The sequence below is a fragment of the Streptopelia decaocto genome (genome assembly GCF_964273445.1).
Source record: "Streptopelia decaocto genome assembly, chromosome: Z".
In the NCBI taxonomy this organism is placed as follows: Eukaryota; Metazoa; Chordata; class Aves; order Columbiformes; family Columbidae; genus Streptopelia; species Streptopelia decaocto.
In genome coordinates, this window is record NC_138657.1 from 57,748,284 (window position 1) to 57,772,973 (window position 24,690).

A 24,690-nucleotide genomic window follows, 5' to 3' on the forward strand; every position below is an offset into this window, starting at 1 on the left:
AAAGCAGTTTCCTGTCAAATTGTAAGATCAGAGTGTGGCATTTTCCATCCCTGAATTAGTGCCACAGACATGCTGATGAACACAGAAGAGACTGTCAGAGTTTTGTATGTCTGCATTTGCAAGTATGTCCTGTATCTGAAGCACAAGAGAGAGGCAGAATGCCAAAGGCAGTCATGTTACTGTTTCAGTCTCTTGTTCTCATTTGAAAATGTAGAAGATAGAGATTCAATGAAAGAATTAACAAAGAGTCTCAGAGAAAGTGAATATAAAAGCTAAAAATCTGATAACTTTGCTGTGTCGAAGGATCTGTGTTTAGAAACTCTCAGTTTTTAATCTGAGACCCGATTCAGATTATTTTGTCCCACATAATGACAAAAGGTTGCATTTTTAAAGGAGATTAAGTGATTTACAAACGTAAATCCCATTGAAAAGCAATAGGACTTAGGGTACTGAATCACTTAGCTACTTTAATGTATTTATCCACTAAGTCCTTAGGGAGGATTACAAGCAGGTGCTTAGGAAGTAGATACAAACATTTAATTTATGACCAAAAGGTCTCGTTTTCACAGCCCATCGCATGCTATTTCCTATCATCCATGGTCCTTGTTTCATCATCAGTTGCTCTCTTGTCTTGACAGCTGTAACCACTTAGAAATGTTAAGAATTATCCCTTACCTCCATCTTTCCCAACTGGATTGCACACAATTACACCGGCATCTATTACCCCTTGTTGCTGAAGTCAGTATTTTTGGCCCCTTTCTGTGTGGGTACAGCACATGCTTGTCTCAAATAAAGCAAGTTGCCTTGCTTGTTCCTCATGTATAGACAACTATTTTGTCTTCCCAATAGACCTGGTGCTTACTTAATAACTCTTACAATCACTTTATTTGAAAAATAACTATTCCTTTTATCTCTTGAGGAAACCTGATTTCCTATTTATTTTCTGAGTCCTCAATAATTTCTTTAATTCTACAGGTCTTCTTTAGGATTTTGCCTTTTTGACCATGAAATTTTAAATTTAAAATTTCCTTTTTTCTCTCGTTAAATATACCTTTGGGATGTCTTTTCCTTTATTTGTTTGTTCTCCTTCTTTTGCTTTTTGAGTATTCTATACTCAACACATTAATATTTTATTTTTATTGCTGATTTTTTGGGGGCTATAATTCCTTCAATTAAATGTACTTCCTTTAAAAAATTACAATGCAATATAATGTACTTTCCACTTCAAATATAAAGCAACTAAATTCTATCCAGTATTGCCTATTACACAGCTCTTTCACACCTTACAAAATGATTTACTGCTCTCTGTGTTCATATCTTATGCGTGGTGTTAATATTTATTCATTCGAGCACTGGCAGGCATCCTTTACCAAACGTATTAGAGCTGGTTCAAGAAGTAAGCACTGCCAGCCGTTTGCTGCCTTTTCCTTCACCTTGAGGTTACTGCCCTTTCTGCAGATTTGAAAAATGAAGCTGGTACACACAGCTCATCACTACAGGGCTAAATTGGAAGACTTTTCCTCTCAGGCAGACAAAAATCAGACACTGCTCTTTGCTCTGAAGTATGTGTACATGGTCCGCCCTAGCGCTCCATGGGGCTGCAGGCATCAGCAGGAGAAGGGAAGCAATTCCTGCAGTCATTTCTAAGTGAACATGAGTGAATACCCCATAGTCAGTTTTTTCTGACATTGAAAATGTCAGAGTAAAGCACCTCAACACGTATTTTGTGCTCAAACCCCACCAGGCTGTTGGCTCCGCAAGAGGTGAAGCTTGGTGATGTCCCACTCCTCAGCATTGCTCGTTCTCTGCACCGACCCAGCGAGCTGGCACTGCCAGCAGCCTCAGCTCTGCGCACCCAGGGCACGATGGTTTCAGCCTCCAGGCTGACCGACTGACAACTTTCATAAACAGCGACTGTAAATCATTAAAATTTTCCCCAAAATAAACAGTTGAGTGAGGATTGATTCCTTTGGGGCAATAGTTAGACTAAAAGGATAAGAAAAACCCAAATGAGAGAGTCTTACAGCATGAAGCACTCTATTGACATTGCAAAAGGAAAAGAGATCAAGAGATTTTATTTCCCAATACATAGAGAATGTATTAATGACTAATTCTGATGAGGGATCAAGAAGATACAGAGAAGTACATTCATCTAAAAATATGCAGCATTTTTCAAGGTGAACTAAACTGCAGAACTCTGAAAAAGAATGGACTATTGCCTACATCAAAATTGTTCTGTAATAACCATTTTTACCATTAAATTGTAGTGCTTTTGACTATATAAAATGGAAATCTTCCAGAAGGAAACAGATTTGGATCCAACCTGAGTTCCCATTTGTATCAATAACGGGATATCCTTTAAAGAGTGAATATCTATTTCCTGGAAGTAATCAACTGGTCTTTATTTTCAAACATCCTGAAGAGCACTTACTTTTCATATTCTTACATCCTTGCAAATGTAAAAAACTCATATTATTTTAAATTGTGTATAATTACACAGTATAACTTACTCAATACTTCTGCTATAAACTGTGATGCATGTATACACATGGCATTCTATTCTATGTTGAATAAACCTAAGAAAGTAATTATGACAATAAATTTATAATAGAAGGGATCACAGAAGCTTTCCAATAATAATTTATAGAAACTTGTGCATTACCTGTCCTCCATAATAAAACTCCTCAGAATCATTATCTCCTTCAGAGTCGTCTTCAACTGTGCTGTTATACCGTGACTCCTTAATGGAAAAGGAAAGTTAACAATGATACAAGCGATATGCTTATCTTGCATTTACAGTTCTAGTCATAACTATAGGAATTATGTTTTTACTAATAAGCCTATAGCATGCTTTACTAAGAGATCTTTTCGTACCATTTTTCTGGAAGAGTACTAAGGGCTTGTTTTAAGAATAGTAAAGCATCAGACAAACCATGCACCCACTAACTTAGTACATAGAAACACCATGAATATACATTGTAGAAATAATACCTTGTCTGGCTTCAGATAGAGTGTGGTAATTTAAGGAACTGGAGAATTTAGCAGACTATGCAGGGATACTTCACTCTGCTTCTGTTAAATGAAGCACAATTTATCCACCAAAACATGTTCTGGACTTAACTACTGTGGTGTTTCAGTGACCTCGTAAAAATTTAATTTACTTTATTGTGGTAAATCAATTCTAATAGTTTAAGGAAATAATTCAAGTTCGGGCATGGGATCTCTTAAGTTTCTTTCTACGAAAAACTGACGCATGGCTGCTTAATTATTATTTTTATCAGAAGTACCAGCCTGTTCCTAGAAAAGTTCAAACTTAATTTTCTGACCAGCTCTGTTCTGAGAATTTGAAAATTAAGAATTAGAAAGTAATATGCTTACCCAAGTAAAACCTGCTTTAAATAGGCTGCTCTGTGAATAATCGCACTCAAGTAAATAGAACTGACCCCGGTACAGACTGCAACTCGTCATGAGCTGAAGTGTTATGTTCTGCTTCCCACCAATGGAACCTTTACTTACAATTATGTAATTGCTTGAAGATATTAATTCTTGTTTCCCACAATCCCTGTGTTATTTCTAGGCCTTATGTCGGCAAGGATCCCATAAAGAACACCTGATAACATCTTAATTCTTCACTTCAACCTGGACATTATGTATTTATTGCTCATTTTGTATTTATGTCCTGCACAGAACTGCCATAACGGAATAGGAATCAAACGTATAAAATGAAAAAATAGAAGTTACCTCTAAATGTCATAAATGTCAAATATACCCTTAGCACCAATGTCTATGGTCAGACAGACTAACCCTTCTTCCCCATCTCTGCTTCTAAAATCCTACTCTATTCACCGTATGTACACATACAACAAATATTGTAATTCAGCTCATTTCAAAGCAATTTCCTAAGAAGGCATAAAAACAATTTCTGCCTCTACTTTACTGAAAAAGTTACTTCAGTCTTTTTTGTTTTATAATGACATCAGCCCAAGGGGAAGTCTGTGTTAAAACAGAACTCAACTGGAAAAAAAAAAAAAAACACTAAGAGAAATAAAACTATCATATCAGAATAGTGACAATCCCATCCTATTCTAACCAAAACATTAAACTGTCTAGTTAACAGAAATGGCCAGTGCTAGAGAGATTTTTTAAAGGTGTTTTTTTTCCAATATTTTAATATTTAAGTACCTCTTTCAACTAAAAACAAAATAAAAGCTCAAACTCCATCCCATAAAAGCTAACTATATCTCAGGCTTTTAATCAAATGGGTAAATTCTTACTGCACTTGAATTTCTAATGTTTACTGAGTGCTGAATACAACGCTAAGGCAATAGAAGCAAAGTATTTCCAGTGCATCTTTTTATATCAAATCAGGTTTCATCTACTAAAAAAAAAAATCAACCATACCCATTAGCATAACTGGGCATGTCTATCTCCCCTTGCCAGGATCAGACACAGATTGGAGCCCAAAAAGCAGTTGTCAAGAAACTCAGCAACCACCCTTACCAAAGGAAATCTTTCAGTCAAGCACCTTAATTCTATATATGGCGCTCAATTCCTTGCTTGGGGTAGGAGCTTATGTGATACTTTCTTTGAGCCCATAACACTGTCAAGCTCTGTAGAATTCATGTTAGTGCCAGTTCTTTCTTGGGTTCATGTCTCAGCCACACTGGTCAGGGACCCATGCCAGAGGTACAGCACAAATACAGCCCTGACTGGAAGGCCTTTCTACTCCACACACAACTTCTGGTGAACAGAGTCATGCAAAGGTCTAGAGCCTTCAGTGGGTCTGCTGTAGGACTTCAAGAAGCAGAGAGCTAATACATGGGATGTGGTCCTGTGTGCAAGAGTAGGTTAAAAGGTAACGTCATCATGATCTGCTTCTCCAGGAGAGCTTTATTTTTAGGGCTGACAGGGTCTATACCACTGTTGAACAAAATATGAAGTAAACATCAAAACCATGTTTCCTAGGATGGGAGCATCCTTATCCCAACTAAGTGACTCACCAGCTAATCCATGTATGAAACCTGGAGAACTACATTCATCTTCTAAAACATGTACATGTATACAGTTTGCATAAGCACACATTTCATAGGAAACCAACGGTAAAGATTCACATTTTACTAGTTTATGTTGTTTCTTAAAATAACTTCTGTTAAAATATGTGTACAAGAAATACATACCTCTCCATTCTCCCTCTGTAATTTTGATTTTATGGATAAGCAATAGTTGACATCACTAGTTTTTCTTAATTCTTAAAAGAAAAAGGAAGTTAGAGAACAACTGTGAAAAACGTGAAATAATTTTGCATATGCAGACTTGAAATACTTAGTTGCAGTAGAAGAGCAAACAACGAACAAAAAGTTCCAGATACAAAAAGCATCAAAGAGTTTACAATACAATAGTCTAAAATTAAGAAGACTCTACATCTCAGGAGACTTATATTTTTAACTGTAAAATGAAACTCAGCTGCTTCATCTAGATTTGTTTTTCCCAATCTGTGATTTATAATTTAGTGTCATCGTTAATTTTGCATACTTTGTGAAAGAATGAAAAATCAAAACCCCTCAGCAAAATTAAATCAGTTAATCTACTAGACAAAACTTAAGTTTTTATTCTATTTTAAATAACAGGCTTTATTTCTTTTTAACTTACAGAAATATTCACAAGTAAAATTTATCTTAAACTTCTGACTATAATGGCCAGTTTTTGTTTGGGTGCCATTGCACTGACTTCAGTAAAATTATTCTTGATTTACATCAGTATAAATGAGATTAGGGACTGAAGAACATATTGGTTTTCCAGTGGAATTCACAGTAATTTTGTGTTACGCAAAAAAAGCCCTAAAGCATTGTCATAATAAGAAAAAGACTGCGAAGTCAAGTGTTCCTATCTGAAGAACTGCCAGAATTAAGACTGCTGTATGCTGTTTCTCCTGCAGCCTCAAATCATCAGGGAACATGGCTGCTAAAATCTAAAAAGTCTCCATGGAGTAGGCACAAATCATGATTATATATTGTATAAACGAGCCTATGTGTCTGAAAAGGATACCTTTTCATGTATCGGATACTTTTCAAAAGTATGGAAATAATTCCAAACGAGAGGTTCCCAAAATCACTGGGAGAAAAAATAACTTTTTTTTCTGTAGCCTAATTTAGTGAAGCAGCTGAACCATTTTGTTTGAAATTTCCTGAAATAATTCACCAGAGGCAATGGTAGTTATAGGCTGTTTCATCCCCAGTGGTGAAGATTTAGTGAAGTTTTAAGCTAGTGAGCATGAAAACTTTTAATTGGGAAGTATTAAGGACCTCTATCTGTATTCAAGGAGAACTGTGTTAGCAGAGACTGCAAGACATTAAAAGAATAAAATACATTCTGCCTAGACAATCATGTTGATCCCCAAAAGAAATATTTTAATTTCTTTTATTCTGAAATGTAGGACAATTTACTACAGCAAGACTGTGAGAAAATAGCACACCGTATAACTGCACACATTTACATATCTCCCTTTAAGTGCAGGCAACATCTTGTCTTTCCTCACAAAATACGAACTTGATAAAATAATCAGGACATAAGGTTACCTGTAGAGATTTGGTGGAAAATTACTGGAATTGGCTCTGTTGTAACTAACACATCTTCATCATTATCAGAACTGGAAACATAAGTGTTGTCTGCAAAAGAAAAACACCTGGCATGGTGAAGTCCAGCCATGCTCTACCAGCACCTTTCCATGCTACCCATCCCACCCTTGTGCCATATGTAGCCACTCCCCAGATGGTCAGATAAGCCAAGCACTATCATCTCCCTATGGCCTAACTGCTACTGCATTTATAAAGTCCTAAAACTACATTCGGCCCTTTGAAGGCAACCATGAGGCTGATGTGGCCCCTCATGAAAATTAGTTTGACACCCCTGTCCTATGGAGGTTTTTTTTTTTTTCTCTTGAGGTTGCTAACGAAACAAAAAATACCAATAGGATGGAAGATTTGGACCCAAACTTTATGCAAGCAAAGCCCTGGAGTAAAATGTCGTGGCTTTTGTGAATCACACTAAACGTTGCTCTGAACCTTCCCACAAGGCTTACAGGGGTTTGAGCAAAACTTTTTCAAAATGAAGACTTGTTCTATGCTTTTTGCTTTGCCTGACACTGGTGCAGAGTGAAGGCTGCACTCAGAGAGGGGCGTTAACAGCCCATTATGCAAAAATACCTGTGCCTTGTTTTTCTTGTCACATAAAAGTTGTTTGAATCAGTGTTTCTGATCAGTGGATAACCTTTCTTGTGCCTGATTCAGGAAAAAAATAATTTCTCCCACTCAACAAAAATGTTAAGTATGGATATGAATATGGAAAGTCTATCCCAAACTTCCTTACAAAATGTAGGGATTAGGCTGAGCAGTGTGTTGTTGTTTTTTGTTTTTGTTTTTTTTTTTTTTTTGGTTGGGTTGGTTTTTTTTTTCCTTTTTTGCTTTGCAACCAAATGTTCAGTAGCAACAAACAAGTTTTCATGAAGTATCTGCAGAAGCTAATTTTGCATGAATTGCTGAACTGCTGAAAGTAATAATATTTTGTTTTCTACTGATCTGGGCTGAATTAAAACATACTCCAGAGCAGAAAGGCTGTCAATTAAGATAATGACAGATAAAGAGATAAATAAGAGAACAGAAGCAAGGACTTGATCTATCATAATTCAGAACACTCCGGTCACACATCAGCATTATGTGTGAACTCACACAAAATTTCAAGCATATTGCTGCAATCTAAAAGCCTTTGACCACAGTGCTTCCAGTGAAATGTTAAAAATGTTAACATTAATCGGGCAGTAAATTCAGCAATATTATCTTTTGTATTATGGAGGAGGCTCTTAGCAGCCTGTATCAAGACGGAGCCCCGGTGCTGGTGCTCCTTTCTCGCCCAGGTGCTGCCTTTGCAGACCAGCAGCTGCAGTGCCACACATTGACAAGTCGCCTGGGGCTTTCCCAGCCTGCTGCCTGCGAACAGCCCTTCTGCCACATTCACACACACCTGCTGAGTGACACCACCCAGCACCCTCGCCTACTTCCACTCCTCCGCTGTCCCACGAGGTAACCTGAGTGGCCTGCGCTCAGCACGCAGGTGTTGCATGCAGGCAGCTGCTGCAGGGGGCTGACACCTCTTCTCCCCGAGCACTGCACCCGGTGGGCACAGCAACCTGCTCCATCAGCCCGGTCTGTGTCCGCTCGGCCACGCGCTTGGCACAGGGATGTGCTTTAGAGCCACAGCGAATAAAATGGGGTCCCTTCAGCCATCTGCCAGCACTCACTCCTTCTCCCACTTTCGTCTGTCAGCAGGGCAGGCTGTGAATGATGCCCCAGGAGAGCTGCATCTCATGTCCTCCACGAACCCCCCCTGCCTTCCCCTGTTTGCATGCTGCACCTCGCTGTCATCATTTCAGTGTCAGCCTCACCATGCTGGATGGCTCTGGGCATATACAACACAGACCCATTCCTCTCCCAGGTTTGGGAGTGTAACTTACTGCCATAGAGTCTAATGTACTGGAATAACAGAGGCCACCATTTGGTTCTAAACATACCAAACACTGTATATATGGATGAGAGAAAGGAAATCTATGTGCTGGAGCTTATTGCTGTAGGAAAAACAATATATACTGTACTGAATAGACAATTACCAAGACACACATATATTGGAAAAAAGGACTGCTCAATTACAGGTTTCATAGATTTTAATTATATTTTTATACCAATTGCCATTCTTTCTTGGCAACGGGATAATATTATTTTCACTGCCAAGTTTTTGTTTTCCTTTTCTATTTGGCAGCCATTAGGTATTTTTCTTTCCTTCCATCAGACTAATGAAACTTGAAATTAAAATACTGGTTTTGGTTCGCTTTCTTCAACATCCAGTTTCTAACACACTACACCCAGAAATGCCTCTCCTCTTAAGCAGAGGACCTAGTGACTGGATCTAGTGGAGGGATGTAGAAAATCACTGGCTGTCAAACTGATTCTCTCTGTCTCTGCTGCGATCTAACAAGGTCTAAGAAAGGGATGTTTCTGTTAACACATAAAACAATGGGATAAAATACTACAGCCATTCTACAAGTTTATGGCAGGCAGCATCTATCACTCCAAACATACATTCATTAGCAAAATGCTTGCGGCTGTAATGGTTCTCACAGGAGTCATGATCCACTCATATTAATGGGACTTTACCCATTGATGTTACATTCTGTAACCGCTCCTTAGGAACATTATTTTCCCCAGTCGTGTCAATGTTATGAGAAAATGGTTAAGAGAGATATTTTGCTGGAACTGTTATCACCTGCCTCTAAAATTTTCAGTGATGTTTTCACAATTTCAGCGATGTATATATAACTTTGAGACATTACTGTCTCAACACTATTCCTATTAAGTTCTTCAGTGTGCCTTTGTGAGCATATTTTTAGCCTTGTCTCATAATTACGAAATATCCAAACACCTTCCATTATTGAAAGCTGTCATGTTATATTACGGTTCCCATAGGTATGATTTAATGCTCAGTTGTTTGTAATCTTTTTATGCTTTATGGAGCAATTCAGCAATAGCTACACACTGTTATCAGTGCCAAAGTGGTGACGCTGCACACATAACAGCAACATAGGCATCTAGAGTATACGTATTACCCAAAGCTCTTCTTATAGCACCTAAAATTGTGATGGTATCACTTTTGGGTGAATGAACAACATTTGCATCTCTTAATCTCTTATTTTTTCATATATTTATTGCATGCATTAGCAATTTATCTGTTACTCAACTCTGACAGCCTTTTCCTGGATTTCAATTTTGATCCACTGCGTTTTAGACATTCAAACTCCATAGGATACAACTTTGGTATAGCTTCAAACTAATGGACTTAAACATTGATCTGTAAAGATTTATCCTGTGATAAATTCAATTTGATGAGCATGTGCTGGTCTGAACTCTATCAACCAGCAGCAATACTCGAAAATCATCTTCCAGTTGAGGAGGACACTGGCACAGAGCTTTCCCAACATGACACCATCGCACCACAACAAGTCCCTGAAACATTCCTTGACATACATGCCAGAGAGCTGCAGTCAGTGGTAATGTTAAGTTAAAGGTTTAGGACAAAGAGGCAAATAATCTGGCTCATCAAGTTAAAACGAGTATTTTTTGGATCAAAGCTGTAAAATGGCAGAGTCGTTATCATTCCCAACACACTGAACACCTCTCCATCACGAAGCAAACATAAATCCTGCAAAAGCTTCAGACATGAATGAAACCAGCTCTTCCAAAGCCTTGAAGGACTAGATTTTAATCAATAAACATGTGCAACTGGTTCAGACCTCACTCACCAAGTCAGCTACGGCATAAAATGTTCAAATTCTATATAGCTTTAAAATATAGGGGATGATGGCAAAGAATATGCATTAGATTTCAGAGCCACCAAAGTCAATCAAGCTTGCAGGCCAGCAGGGCATGCTGAAAATAGCACTTGCAAGGGAAGTTTGAGGTCTGTCAAACAGAAGTTTGCCAGAAGATGAGCTCTCATGCGCTGTGGGAGTAACCGCCGGTTCAGTGCTCCAGCTTGCCATTTAGCTAGGGGCTGACAGATCAAGTTTTGTGATGTTTAATACAACAAACTGCCAATAACATCTGATGCAGACTTTTTTCAAGTATTTGTCCCTCCATTCATTATTAGGTCAAGGCTGTAATTGGTAGATCAATTTATCACTGGTACGACTGTGTATTTCATGAATCTCAGTTTCTCCCCTTACTACATGTTGAACAGATTATTAGTAGCTGTTTTCACTCCAGTTTCTACTGGTAAAAGAAATATCTCTCACAAAGGTTGTTAGCATTCTTTCATATAATCTGTTGTATTTAGCATTGCTACTGATGCTGATTTCTCTCTATACCTGCTTCAAACACTTTGATATTTGGAACAGACATAGTCTACTGCTCATCAGTGAAGAAGATCAAAGCCTCACTTCTTTTAGAGATTCTAAAGGAAACAAGAAGTATGTCTTTTAGAAATATTACAGAGATGTTACAGATAAAGACCAAAAAAGGCCAGAGGGATATCATTCACGGTACTTACACTATTAATTAATCCCGGGTGCAAAATACACAATGTGTTGCAATCCAACAGTACTACCAGGTACTTTTTTTTTGGCACAGCACCTGCCTGTCCTCACCCCTGCTTTCCATCCTGCTTCTGCAAACCTCTGTGCGACCTCAAGTATCTGTGTAGCGTGTTTGTGAAGGAAACCAGGAAAATAAGCTAGCTGAAAACTACCTTTTGCTCTTTCCTGGTTGTCTTTCATATGGATAATTCCCCTTGTCTAGACTGGCCACACAGTTACACAAATACTTTTGCCAACCCAGCTCAGAGTATGAAAGAGAGGCAGGACTGAGCAGCTGGGAACAGCTTTGCAAGCTTACGTTACCAAGGATGTACCCAAACACAAACCCTTGGCTCCAGCTGACCCTGAGAAGCATCAACACACAGTCCACAGGCCTAACTTGAGTAACGTGTGTAGTCTCATTAAGGTCTAACACAGAAGTGCTTCGCTGGCCCTGTTCCAGACTGCTCAGCCTCTTGAAACATCAAGCTTTATCTACTGTGCCAAAGCGGAGCTGGGCACTTTCTCACTCATATCACTGCTGGCTCCAAACACGGAAAGCACCACAAGCTCTGCTCTCTGTAAAACTGTGAAACAGGTTTTCTCACCCTGACCCAGCTGATAAATGATGCCTGAAAAGGAGAAATTACTATGAAAGCAATCTAACTAATGGAAAATGACTAGCACAAGGATGCACCTGGAAGACATCAATGCCCTTTCAGATACTCTCACCTGAATAGAGCAAATTGTGGTAACATGCATATATATGTCATGGACAAGAATGTTGCATTTTACCTGGGTAATCCTCAGAGACATGCACTGAATAGGAAACACTGTAAAAAGAAAAAAGAAGAAACAACAGAATTAATAACAACATTAACTGTTGCCATGACATTTTTTTCTGCTCCTGTTTTTTATGTTTATTTATAGGTTCCTGACAGTTTCCAGGACAGAAGGTAACAGCTATTTTGATGGCTTTTGAAGTGCTCAGCTAAAAAAAAAAAAAAAAAAAAAGGCGTCATGCCCATTTTGAAAGCTTACTTTGCTAAATTTGCACATCCCGATTTCAACCTTCTTAAAAAGAAAACCAAGGCTGCATTATAATCACATTTCACAATATCTGTACTTATGCTCAGAAAAAGAAGTTGCTCTTTGAACACCACAACTGGAAAAGATCAGTTTTCCCTGCATCTGGTTTCTGGGATTGACTCAGGACTCAGTAGGACACTTTTCTTGCTGGCTGGGGCACTTCTGTATGTTCCCATTTGTCTCAGCAAAGGCTCTGGATGGCTTGGCCTCCTTCCTCTCATCAAAACCTCATGTTATAACAGTTGTGGAAATTTTATTCGATATCTGTACCTATTTGTTGAGTTGAGTTCAAATCAAACTTGAAAGAGCCACAGTCACACGACTGGGCAGCTTTACCACATCGATTACCTGAATCTGTTTAATCAGGAAACAGTCACACAAACACAACCTCCTGGTCCTCCAGCTCAGCCCACATTGCTTTCCCTTCCACCCAGTGAGGTCTTCACTGAATTCACTGCTGAGAGCAGGACAAATAGGCATGATGGTCTGTTCAGTTACCTAAATACCAACCAAGTCCTTTTGATTTTTCTTAAAGGTTAATGTGTGTCTTCATTTTGCATTAAAAACATTCAACTCTGCAGCACACTGAAAGCCTTCTGTTGTATAATTCATGTTCTTTCCGCTTTTAAATCCTATAAATTTTATGTGTCAACCTACATATTTAAATAATACATGGTGTGTGTTCGTCTCTGTGGTGGGTTAAGTGGACAAAGGCACAATGGTGCAGTTGTCTTAATAAACTTTGGTATGTACAGAACATCACTGATAACTGATCTAGTAGATCTTTCTAAATTATATTAATACATCTTCCATGTGGACAATAAAAAAAAAAAAAAGCATGACTTTTTTCTTTTTCTCTCTCAAGATCTTCCACTAAATGAGGTCCACTTTCACAATCCAAAGACTATAGGAGGCAATCAATAAAAAAAAGTAGGTCCCTAACACTTTATTCTGTAAGTCAATTACTGCACAGCTCTGCCACCTGTTTTTGCACATCATCTATTCCAGTGTAGTTCATTCTATGTATTGTTTGACTAAGAGGCAAAGATGCCTGTTTCTTCAACAGCTGCAAATGTTCACATAAGTTGAAGGAGAGTGTCTACTATAGCTGACAACAGACTTAGCCACACAACCCTTGACAGACTCAGTCAAGCCAGAATTCAATCCCATCATTCTGTAAATTCAACATTTTGTGATTTTTGTCTTTTAATTATTTTTCAGACATTTGCAATAGGCAGCATTTGTATCCCCTCATCTTGGAGCATTTTCCCTAAAGACTGGGCTATTTAAATCTAAGTAATCTGTCATGGCATAAAATATAATTATTTTAAATAGGGAAATACTATAAAATAAGCAAATGTTATATTCCAGTGCAGTCATGTGTGGGGAATTCTGCCTTGTGGTACAAGAAAAACGCCAACAAACCACCAAAAAAATCCCAAGAAATTAACTAAGGGCCTGTTCTTACCAAAACCCATCTCCTAGACGTTGCGTTTGTAACCACGACTTCTTCCTTCTACTACCAAAAGAGGTACTTCAGTATTACTCTTTTAGTCTGGTTAATTGCACACTCCTTCGCTGCCTGCAGAATTGCTGTGTATGGGTTTGATTGACTATTGTTATATAGGATTGTCTTCAAGTGTGGACCTTTATTCCAGGGAAAGAAAAACCTTTCTAGAACTCCCTCCATATTCCAGTTTAAAGCACATCTCAATCCAATTTAAAAACTGCAGCAGAGCAGGGAAATTGCATGCATGCATAAGAAAAATGCTCTTCATATTGAGAACAAGAACAGGGGCTGCAGAAGTTACACATTTTCCACCAATGCGGACATTCAAAACTCAACTGGATAAGACCCTATATATACGTGCAGAAACCCTATAAAAGAGTTTTTCCCTTCCTTCTTCATCATCTGTGGCAGAAGCAGCAGCTGTGGCAACGTTAAATGGAAACTAAGAAGAAAAAAATATACTGTAGGTCTGTGAGATGGAACTAAAATGAAAAGGTTCAGGATGATGCAAGTTAGAAACAGTCTCAGACCAGATTCTGTAATGACTGTAAGCAAATTCAGGATCTGACCCAGAGCCCACAAATTCCAGCAGTGGTCTTACCACTAGGATGAATACTATGAGAGAGGAGGAAGGAAAGTAAAAATCATATAAAGTAAAATTATTCTGTGATCCCAGGAATAAAAAGTCCCCTTACAGAAAATCTGATGTCACCTCCATCTGAAAAGCATTAATAGAAAATCTATCTGCCAAACCAAAATTAAACATTAGTATGTTGGCAACAGTAATAGAATCTGATGAGCATGAGTTGCCATTTCAGAAGAAAGCGTTAAAAGGAGATTTGAACCAAATATTAAAGAACAAAAAGCCTGAAAATGCAATATTTACTTCCAATTAAAATAAACCAGTAGTTTTTATTAGAAACACTACTGACTTAGTTTAGGAACTGGACAAACTTAGTTTTATCCTCAACTAAGCAGAGCTATTAGTTTATCATGCTGGATGTGTTTACTCTGACACTCTTTAGTTCCACTACTCCCCAACACCCCTCCTCCCAAAATACAGGAATTGTCTTCTTTCCATCTAAATTCACATCTTCAGCATGTGTTTGGACCTCTGTGCTGCCCTCTCTTCAGTGTCCCCAGATCAGCGTATCAGTAAAGTATTACACCAGAGAAAGCTCTTGTGCGAACAGCCCATTCTTCTCACACGTATTTAAACTCATACTCGCTGAGAATAATGGCTTGTTTGAGCCCCCAGAGAGAGGTAGTGGTGCTTTGCTTGGGCTTGTAATCTTATGTTAGTTATGTACGAGCTATGGAAACAAAAAGTGGAAATAAAACTACTGAACAGAGCAAAACCTGGTTTTGTGTCCCAGCTCACCCCTGTGACTGTCACATAGGATCACACTTTGACACATTTTTCTGCACTCAGGATAAACTGCTTCCTACTGACTGTGCATCTGATTTGTCAGAAAACAAGATATACCAGGCTAACAAAGGTCTCTTAAGAGGCTCCTGTCCTGCAGCCCCCCAAGCGTTTTCCCGCTGACTTCAATGAGATTTAGAGCCCAAGCACAAACACAGGACTGTGACGGTTACAGCACCTGAAACACCACAGACTTCAGTGAAGATGCAGATGTTTAACACCTCTCAGTGTTAAATCCTTTCGGAGCCAAAGAAAGCCTTTACTGAAGCAGCTTTCTCATTTAAGTACTCAGAAATGCAACTGGAATTAATTTAGGCCTGGCCCCCACACAGAAGTACAACATGATTATTCCAGTGAGGGAAGTGATTTTTCCTTCTGGCAATGCAGTTCCTCTGTACAACCCTACTGCAGTTACATCGCTATAAACACAGCTTATAGCACTATAATTTATTTCCATTCCCATAAACACATTCTAAGCAGCCAACCATCATCCTTGCTCATTCAACTATACTGCTTTACCTACACAAACACGGTTAAAACTCTTGGGTGTAAACAAAGCTTCAGGATGGTGATATTTCTGTTTTATTCAGCTTAGACCCTCTGCAGAAGGCATCCTACACTACCTCTGTTTCTAGACCCTTCAACTCAGAACAAGATTCATCTTCGAAATGGTCTAGTAAAATTTTTGTTATTTAAAAGCCCACAAAGTGCCATATGAGAAAACAGCGAGAGCTGTTGTGTTTTTAACATAAACTTCCTATTGCTTGAAATAATAACACAGATCCACAGTCTTAGCTTAGTAATAATTCCACTCACAAGAGAATCCTTGCAAGCATTTTCCAGGGTGCTTTAAGCATATCTGTTCCTTCTTCAGAAAGACTATTCTGCAAAGGTCCATCTGCATTAGAGAACTAATTCATGAACTAGATAGGGATCCAACACATAATTTTTATTTTTCAGATGAATCTGTCCCATTTTGTTACAGAACAATCAGATTTACCTGCCTTTGATATTACGACAGTTTCTCAAAGCTAGTTAACAGGAGTTCAGAATCCAACTTGATTGTACTACAAGGCAAAATATTACCTCAAAATTCAAGCTCTGGGGCAAAGAAAAAAACAAAGAAACAACCATGAAAACTGAAAAAGGCAGCAAAGCAAAAGTTACTGTGACAAAGCACATTCATAAAAATGAAAAGAACCAGCTTCATCTCTTTACATCAATTTATAAGACTTGCTTCCCATGCCTTGAACTGCCTTTTTCACCTATCATGGTAAAAACCCCAGGATCAGACACACTTTCTGAAGCCACAACATTGATGCTGGAGCTGGAGTGTATGACGTTATCTTCCCATCAAATTCACGTTACCTCAACTCTATGCCACCTGTAGTTTCCCTCTAGGAAATAAATCCTTTAAGCTGAATTTCCAGCTGTTTTGCACAGCAGGAACAGCATGAAGCATCTGGCACAAGTCTAAGATTTATGCCTATGAAACCGTTTTGACAACTGAACCAGCTCTGTCCCATGGCAACAGCTGACTTACTGCCTTATTAAGTGTGGAAACTGAGATCTAGTTTCTATTTCAGTTTTAGCTGTCTCTACTAGAGCCAGAGCTCCATGTGCTAATGCTGTAGCTTGCAAACTTGCTGAAAAACAGAAACAAGATTTTTTGTCATATGGAATCTTACGGTAGTCTATATCTATAACAAGATAGAAAAAAAGGGTAAACATGACTTTCTTAATCTTAACGCATCTGGAGCTACAGAATCCAGAAAATACTATTTTTTTGTTTACTATCTTGAAAATCTCAGATCTAGCTCATCGCTGAAGTAATGTAATATATTAATATGATGCACAGAACTTCATACCTGAAGAAAAATACTAAGACTGTAAGCTACAGACAAATATGCAAGATTAAATGCTACTGTGGCATTGATTATACGTGAGGGTCAGCTTCTGAACAAGTCAGTGAGCTGAAGAAAGATAAGTGAAACCTTGATAAGAAAAATAAAATTGTACTGGTGAAAACTTTGAGCCAAAGGCCCTTTTTAATGACCTATGATATTTCTGAAAGCAGAGCATGATACAGACCTGCTTCTTTTTACCCTCTTCTAGGTGAGGCAGTAATAAGGAACAGGGTCCAATTGAACATATGAAACTGAAATAATATTCTTTAAACAACTTCAAGCTATCAGGTCTCAAAATTACTACTCATCTGCAGTATCTGCATGTATGATGCCACAGTAGAACAACATTCCATGAATGTCCACTAATTACACAGAAAACATTCCCACTCCCATCTTCATTCCTGTGTTTCCTTATCTTTCGAAAAGCTTCCAACTTCTTCAAAGGATTACTATTACTTTCATAGTCTTTAGCTGCTTCTTCAACAAGATCACCATTTGACCCTGAAGCCAGACCCTTCATACTATTTTACTTCTGACCAGCCTTTTTTGTCAAATGAAAGAAAATTTGTTTCAAAAGGATTCCACCATGAACATAGGTCAGTGTATTTTCTAGTAACTGGTCTGAGATCCAGATTGAAACCCAATTGCTTGGCAATAAATCATATCACAAATACAGGGTGGAAATAATGATTTTCAGAACATGTACTGTGGGATCCCATCCAAACAAAACTTCAAATCGCACTCCTTAAATATCTGACCTTTGAACAATAGCCTTGAGAACTGCTAGGAGATGAAGACATTTCAGTATTGGCCAACTAAAAAACTAGGCAGGCTATTTACACACCAAATTTAAAATACTTAACAAGGAAAAAAAAAAAAAATATATATATATTTTTTTTTTAGTTGGCCTTATTTGAATTAGGAAATTGTCTGAACAGAATTATAATTCAAAACTAATAGTTAAACACTGCAAAAGGCTTCAGTTTCAAGTCTTTCTTCTGATTTGTACAAAGATGACATGCATGCAAGGAGACGCAGCAGCCAGAAGCGGCAACTATATACGACAAAAAGATCTCTTCTGCTTAATGGACACCACCAAAAGATGATTCCTCCAAAGTCATAGCCTGGAGACAACCATTTTTTTCTATGTTGAAAACAGAACAAACAAAACAACTATAAAAGCAATAGAAAATTAAGCAAAAATTACTACTGTGTTAGTCACATCTAGGACAAACAAACTCTATTCAAACTCTCCTTTGGTGTTCAACTCCCACAACCAAGAGTGAATGAAAAATGATGGTTTTTCTGACAATTTATGAACAATGATTTATCAAAATATTTCATCACCTGATATGTATGACTACTGTGCTATGAAACACTTGACTGTCTTTCAATGGAGCTCTTAAAAAACAATGCAATTACACTACTGGAAAAAGAACATTTCCCTTCCACTCTGGTGGTTTGAAAGATTCCATCCCACCCAGCACACAGCAGCTGAGGAAGTGCTGCACTTCTTATTTATAAACATACATAACAGTATGGCAGCATTCTGAATTTTCTTGTCAGGTAAATTTTGTAATCAACGATAGCCAGCATTCATATTGTCTTTAGTAAATAATATGGAGACCTTAAAAATTTATTTGTAGATGTACATTTATAATAATATAACACACATTTTATTGTATTGCAAATAACACTAACGAGTAAATACTATTAGCGAATAAATATCAGCAAGTACAGCATTTCATTCATGATACCTTTACAATGCAGTCGCAGCAATGTGACAAAAGCATAAATGAAAAACTGAAAAAAGTCTCAGTTGCATAAAACACTAGCCACAAAGTGACGTGCATCTCCAAAGAGACAGACGGAGAGACGAACAATAGTTTACAACACGGGAGTTAGAAATATGGAAGATAGAACATCACAAGAACTGCTTCTGAAAATAAAAGTTTGCATGGGATGTTTAAAAATACAGTGAAATAAAAACTGATGTAATTAAATAAAACAATAATCACTATGAAAAAAAAAACAAAAACAAAAAAACCCAAACCAAACCAAAACCAAAAAAAAAGAACCAAAACCGAGATCCAAACTTATTATAAAAGTATAGAATCATAGAATCATTTCGGTTGGAAGAGACCCTCAGTATCATGGAGTCCAACCATAACCTAACTCTAGCACTAAACCATGTCCCTAAGAACCTCATCTAAACACCTTTTAAATACCTCCAGGGATGGTGACTCTACCACGTCCCTGGGCAGCCTGTTCCAATGCCCAACAACCCCTTCCAAGAAGAATTTTTTCCTGATATCCAATCTAAACCTCCCCTGACACAACTTGAAGTCATTTCCACTTGTTCTGTCACTTGCTACTTGGCAGAAGAGAGCAGCACCGTCCATGCTACAACCTCCTTTCAGGTAGTTGTAGACAGTGATAAGGTCTCCCCTCAGCCTCCTTTTCTCCAGGCTAAACAGCTCCAGTTCCCTCAGCTGCTCCTCATCAGACTGGTGCTCCAGGCCCCTCACCAGCTTCGTCACCCTCCTCAGCACTCTCTCCGGCACCTCTATGTCCTTCTTATGAACACAGGATTTGAGGTGCGCCCTCACCAGCATCGAGTACAGTGGCACAATCACTTCTCTAGTCCTGTTGGCCACATTATTCCTGACACAAGCCAGGACACTGTTGGACTTTTTGGCCACCTGGCCACACTGCTGGCTCATGTTCAGCCGCTGTCAGTCAACACCCCCAGATCCCTCTCTGCCAGGCAGCTTTCCAGCCAGTCTTCCCTGAGCCTGTAGACCTGCCTGGGGTTCTTGTGAGCCAAGTGCAGGACCCAGCACGTGGCCTTGTTAAAGCTCATACAATTGGCCTCATCAATCCAGCTGGTCCAGATCCCTCTGTATGGCCTTCCTGTCCTCCAGCAGAATAATGCTCCCACCCAGTTTGGTGTCACCTGCAAACTTACTGAGGGTGCACTCAATCCCCTCATCCAGATCGTTAATAAAGAGATTAAACAGAACTGGCCCCAATACTGAGCCCTGGGGAACACCACTCGTGACCAGCCACCAGCTGGATTTGGCTCCGTTCACCACAACTCTTTGGGCCCGGCCATCCAGCCAGTTCTTTATCCATTGCAGAGCACACCCATCCAGGCCATGAGCTTGCAGCTTCTCCAGAAGAATGCTGTGGGATACGGTGTCAAAGGCTTCGCTGAAGTCTAAGTATACAACATCCACAACCTTTCCTTCACCTGCTAGGCAGGTCACCTTGTCATAGAAAAAGATCAGGTTGGTCAAACAGGACCTGCCTTTCATAAACCCATGTTGACTGGGCCTGATCACTTGATTTGTGTGATAGTGCTCAGGATGATCTGCTCCATAACCTCCTGTAGCATCCGAGTCAGAATGACTGGCCTGTAGTTCCCCAGATCCTCCTCCCGCCCTTCCTGTAGATGGCCGTCACGTCCGCCAACTTATCTTATGGGAAAGAGAATAAGAAGTCTTCCCAAATGAGAAAAAAATTAAAAGGAGGTGGACTTAAGTTTTCATGCACATATTAGTACAGCTACGCAAAAAGTGACTGTTTATCAAGGGCAGCAAGAATAATGTCACTATATCAAAATATATTCTCTTTTCTGTTACAGAATTTGGAACTTGATTTAAATCCCACTGAAGCCCAATGGAGACTTAAGTACTTGACAAAGAAGATTACAGACAAGCTGCACAGAAAATGCAAGACTTCTGGCCCTTACCACACTCCTAGTATTTCTACACAGATGTACTTAATCGCTTTGCTAAAAATTACAAGACGTACAAGACGTATTCGAAAGGGTGAAAAGTTTGGTCAGCACTTTTTTTGCCTTTTTTTTTTTTTTTTTTTAATATTTGCAGCTTGCTATACAGCTGGACTGTAAACCATGTCACATTCATGCTATTTTCTGGATTCCTGACTAAAATAAGTTTCATGGATTTCTAAACAGCTTTTGAAGTACCCTTTAAAATGTTTTGAATGTGCATGTCTGCATCTCAGCAATTTGTTTTCAGATAAACAGGCTACCTTAAATCTCCTTCTGACATAGATTAGTGCAACCAGTTTCCATATCCCTTGTGATTCTGTAACTGATGACCCAGCATCAGTCACAGCTATTTTTTGCTGCCAGATAGAGCCAGGTGCTTGCAAAGAATTGAAATTTGTGTATGCACTCCTTTCACTATACATCAAAATTCCCCATGGTACACCAGCAATTATACAGAAAAGAATAACAAGTGACTCTGAGTAATCTTTTCCTCTGGATATTGGAGAATGGGCCTGTGTGATGACATAAGGAAAGTCCCAGGCATATCTATTAAAGACAAATTAGAAATATTCTAAAGAGAGATGAGCAGCGTCAATGCGTCAAAAATGCCACTGCTTTCATTTCTTGATATAACCTGGAGGAACAGAGGCACTCAGTCAAAGTTATTATATGTTTGCATTTGTCACTAAGAATAATTGTGCTACTTGTCCTTTCACACAACCAAAGTGCATCTGAATCAAATGGTGAATGTTATTCATAAAGCCTCGCTTGATTTAGCATGTTATTCAAATAAAGGCGATACAGAAGACTGCAGCACAAGCATTTCCCTTTTTCAAAGCATCCAATGAAAAAGGTATGTCAACTTCTAGTAAGTGCACTGAAGTCTATGGGATTAATCATCACTCCAACAAACATGAGGGCACTCCTAAAAATAAAAAGAGCACTTATGAAATAAGCAAATCAAGGACACTTGGGGGAAAAATAAAAGTGTATGTTATGTGTCATTCTAGAAATATGACATCAAAATATGGCTCCATGTGCAAAGCCAGGTTATCCACAATCAGACCACATCAAAATCAGACCATTTCATCCAGAACTACAAAAGCTGCCTCTTTTTGCATCACCCATGTGACCAGGTCCAGTTCCCCCATCTTGACAGAGACACTCTTTAAACCTCTCTTCTGTGTTTTTCCATCTCTCCACTGATTCCACTGGTTTGAATTCTCCCTCCATATTCCCCATTAGCTCTTCATCTGTTTTTCACATTTCCTTTTTTTTTTTTCCTTCCTTTTTTAAGGAAGAAGGGTTTTCCTCTCTTCAGCTTCTTTATTTTCATAGTGGAGCATCACTGTCAGAAGCAACCATGACATGCTCTTTTTGGAGCCAGTTAAGAGTTATCTTAAACCATGAGGTTTTGGTCCACATTCTTACTACCAGAAGTCTGTTCTGAGACTCCTGGAGCCGTAATTCTAGTAACTCATTTTTTTATTCAGATCAGTTGAACAGAACCTCCTTGTCCAAACCCTGTATGAAGCCTCTATGTTGAGGTCTTTCAAAACATAAATAAAGACACAAAAAATAAAAAACAAGACAAAACAAAACAAAACTATGACCCTAAGGCAGAGACACAGGGCAAAGTGCAAACCAGTTACAGTGATCCAAGCAACAGAAGGCAGCATCTTCTTGTAGGAAGTTTTACCTGATCATTTTGGCAGATAATCTTAGCAATCATTAAAAACAAAAATAAAGCCCATATAAATTCCTGGGCACATTCACTGTTTAACTTCATTGTGTCTCTAACAAGTGGAATGGCTCGTTTCCTTTACATGCAGTGCTCGGCAATGGAGAGAAGTCCGAGGCATCCTTTTCAGACCACTCAACGCATTCATTAATTAGATGGCATTTTGCCTGTTTATCCAGTGAGGTGTGTGACAGCCACTGCTGTGCAGGAAAGAAGTAACAAATTTAAATACTCTCTCTTCATTTCTTTGAGATATCACACAGAATTTTCCTTTCTGCTCCCTGCCCTACCATAAATGAAGTCCTCAGTACTTCTTGGTGTAGCTGAAATACTGTCTTTAAAGACTGAAGTATTTTTTTTTTCTGTAAGTTCCATAAATGCAGCTTCCATTAACATCAGTACAAACTCAATATATAACTTCCAAATATAAAATTTTAACTTCAAACTATAGCATTTAGGAACATTCTAAACTAAAATGCATATTCTTTGCATACATTCAACATAACAAAAGCCAAGGTTTTCAATAGATGTTACCCATGAAATTGCCCAAACCAGTTTATTCATGCTGACACAATGCATTCACATAATTCAGGACCACTGGCCTACCTACAGCAAATTATTTATCTGTTGCTTATAGGTACACAAAGTCTTCTGGTCAAGTCAGTAACGTGATGTACAGCACCTCTAAAAATTGCCAGATGATGATACACCCTGGACCCATAACCTGCACATATTTTAATCCAAGGTGACAATCACTGTTCCTGGCTCCTATGCCACACAGCTCCAAGGACTGCTTCCAAACCTGACAGGCTGGGTCATCCTGCTGTCCCACTACACTAAGATGGCCAAAACCACACCATTTTCTGTGGTTAGAGATACAAAAATGAGGTGTGAAGCAGCTAGCTGCCATGGCAGTGGGCTTTGCCTCCTCAGACCGAAAGATCCAAGAGTTACAGTGGTACAAGCGTGTCACAGAGGCACCCCAAAGTCAGTTTTAGGCAGACAACAAGTTCCAAAACAGACTTTATTCTAGCCCAAAAAGTGTAGCAAATAAGCTGACTAGAAACAGGGTTTATACAATTATTTAGCACTCTGACAACATAAAATACAGGTTTGGATATCAGTTAAGGAGATTATTAGGGTATGACAACATAAGAATAATGAGGATCCACAAAGTGCATGCATACACTCACAAGAAACAAAACCAGAGGCCTCTGACTCCAGGGTACCCAGAAGAAATAATCACTCACCTGGGTTAGGCGAGGGCTCACACTTGCCTGGTTAGGCAAGAACTCATTCAAGGATATATCCAGTAAATAACCACTCACCTAAACAAGGAGGTGAGGCGCTCTCAGTCCCAGGAAGTCTCTTTAGCTGGTGTCCCAGTCTAAGGGGAGGGCTCTGGTTCACAGACCCACTGGTCCTAGATGACCACTCAAAGAGGGTCTTCCGCGGGAACCCTGTTTTACAGCCTGGTCAGATCTGGCTGTGGGCATTACAACATGGTCCACAAGCTTCTCAGCTTCTCTGAGCAGATCCTTTGATAAGGACCCTGTCAATTGACCGAGGGTCCCACCCCTCCTGCCCCCCAGCTGGTGGAGGTGAAGTCACTCTGCCCTGGGGTAGGGGAGGATGTGACTGTCAGCACCTTGGTACCACCTAGGTGTGTATATGGGGACAGGCACAGTGGGGCACAAAAGGTGCTAAAATAGCCATCAACTGCCCCATTGAAGGCTCCGGATCTCAGGGGAATGTGCAACTGCCACAGAGGGATGTGAAACATGAGAACAGGTCAAACTCTCACCCCAGTCATGACTAGCATGCACTGACAAACAGCAAATAAAATGGAAAACTCAGTATGAGATGAAAACAAGAAAACCTTATCTTTTTTTTTTGTCTTTCTTTTCAGGTGACAGGTTCAGTCTGAGGGCATGGGTGCACTTCAAATATAGCATTCAGCCCTGGGTGTCCCTAGTATTCGAAAGACGCCAGTAAATTGGAGAGAGTGCAGAAATCATCAAGAAACAATCACCAGTCATAGACTCATAGAGTAGTTTGGGTTGGAAGGGACCTTAAAGATCACCTAGTTCCAACCCCCCTGC

The 24,690-nt window shown here is 39.1% G+C and overlaps 1 protein-coding gene across 2 annotated transcripts in view; it reads right to left on the bottom strand.

The window, feature by feature from the left end:
- PARP8 (poly(ADP-ribose) polymerase family member 8) overlaps nucleotides 1-24,690 on the bottom strand; it is a 122,739-nt gene that overhangs the window by 51,423 nt on the left and 46,626 nt on the right. For both annotated transcript variants that reach the window (XM_082074827.1, XM_082074826.1), the window contains exons 3-6: nucleotides 11,912-11,949; nucleotides 6,576-6,665; nucleotides 5,178-5,248; nucleotides 2,663-2,740 (exon numbers count right to left, since the gene is read on the bottom strand). In XM_082074827.1, coding sequence (XP_081930953.1) covers nucleotides 2,663-2,740; nucleotides 5,178-5,248; nucleotides 6,576-6,665; nucleotides 11,912-11,949 — 277 coding nt within the window. The remainder of the gene's footprint in view (nucleotides 1-2,662; nucleotides 2,741-5,177; nucleotides 5,249-6,575; nucleotides 6,666-11,911; nucleotides 11,950-24,690) is intronic.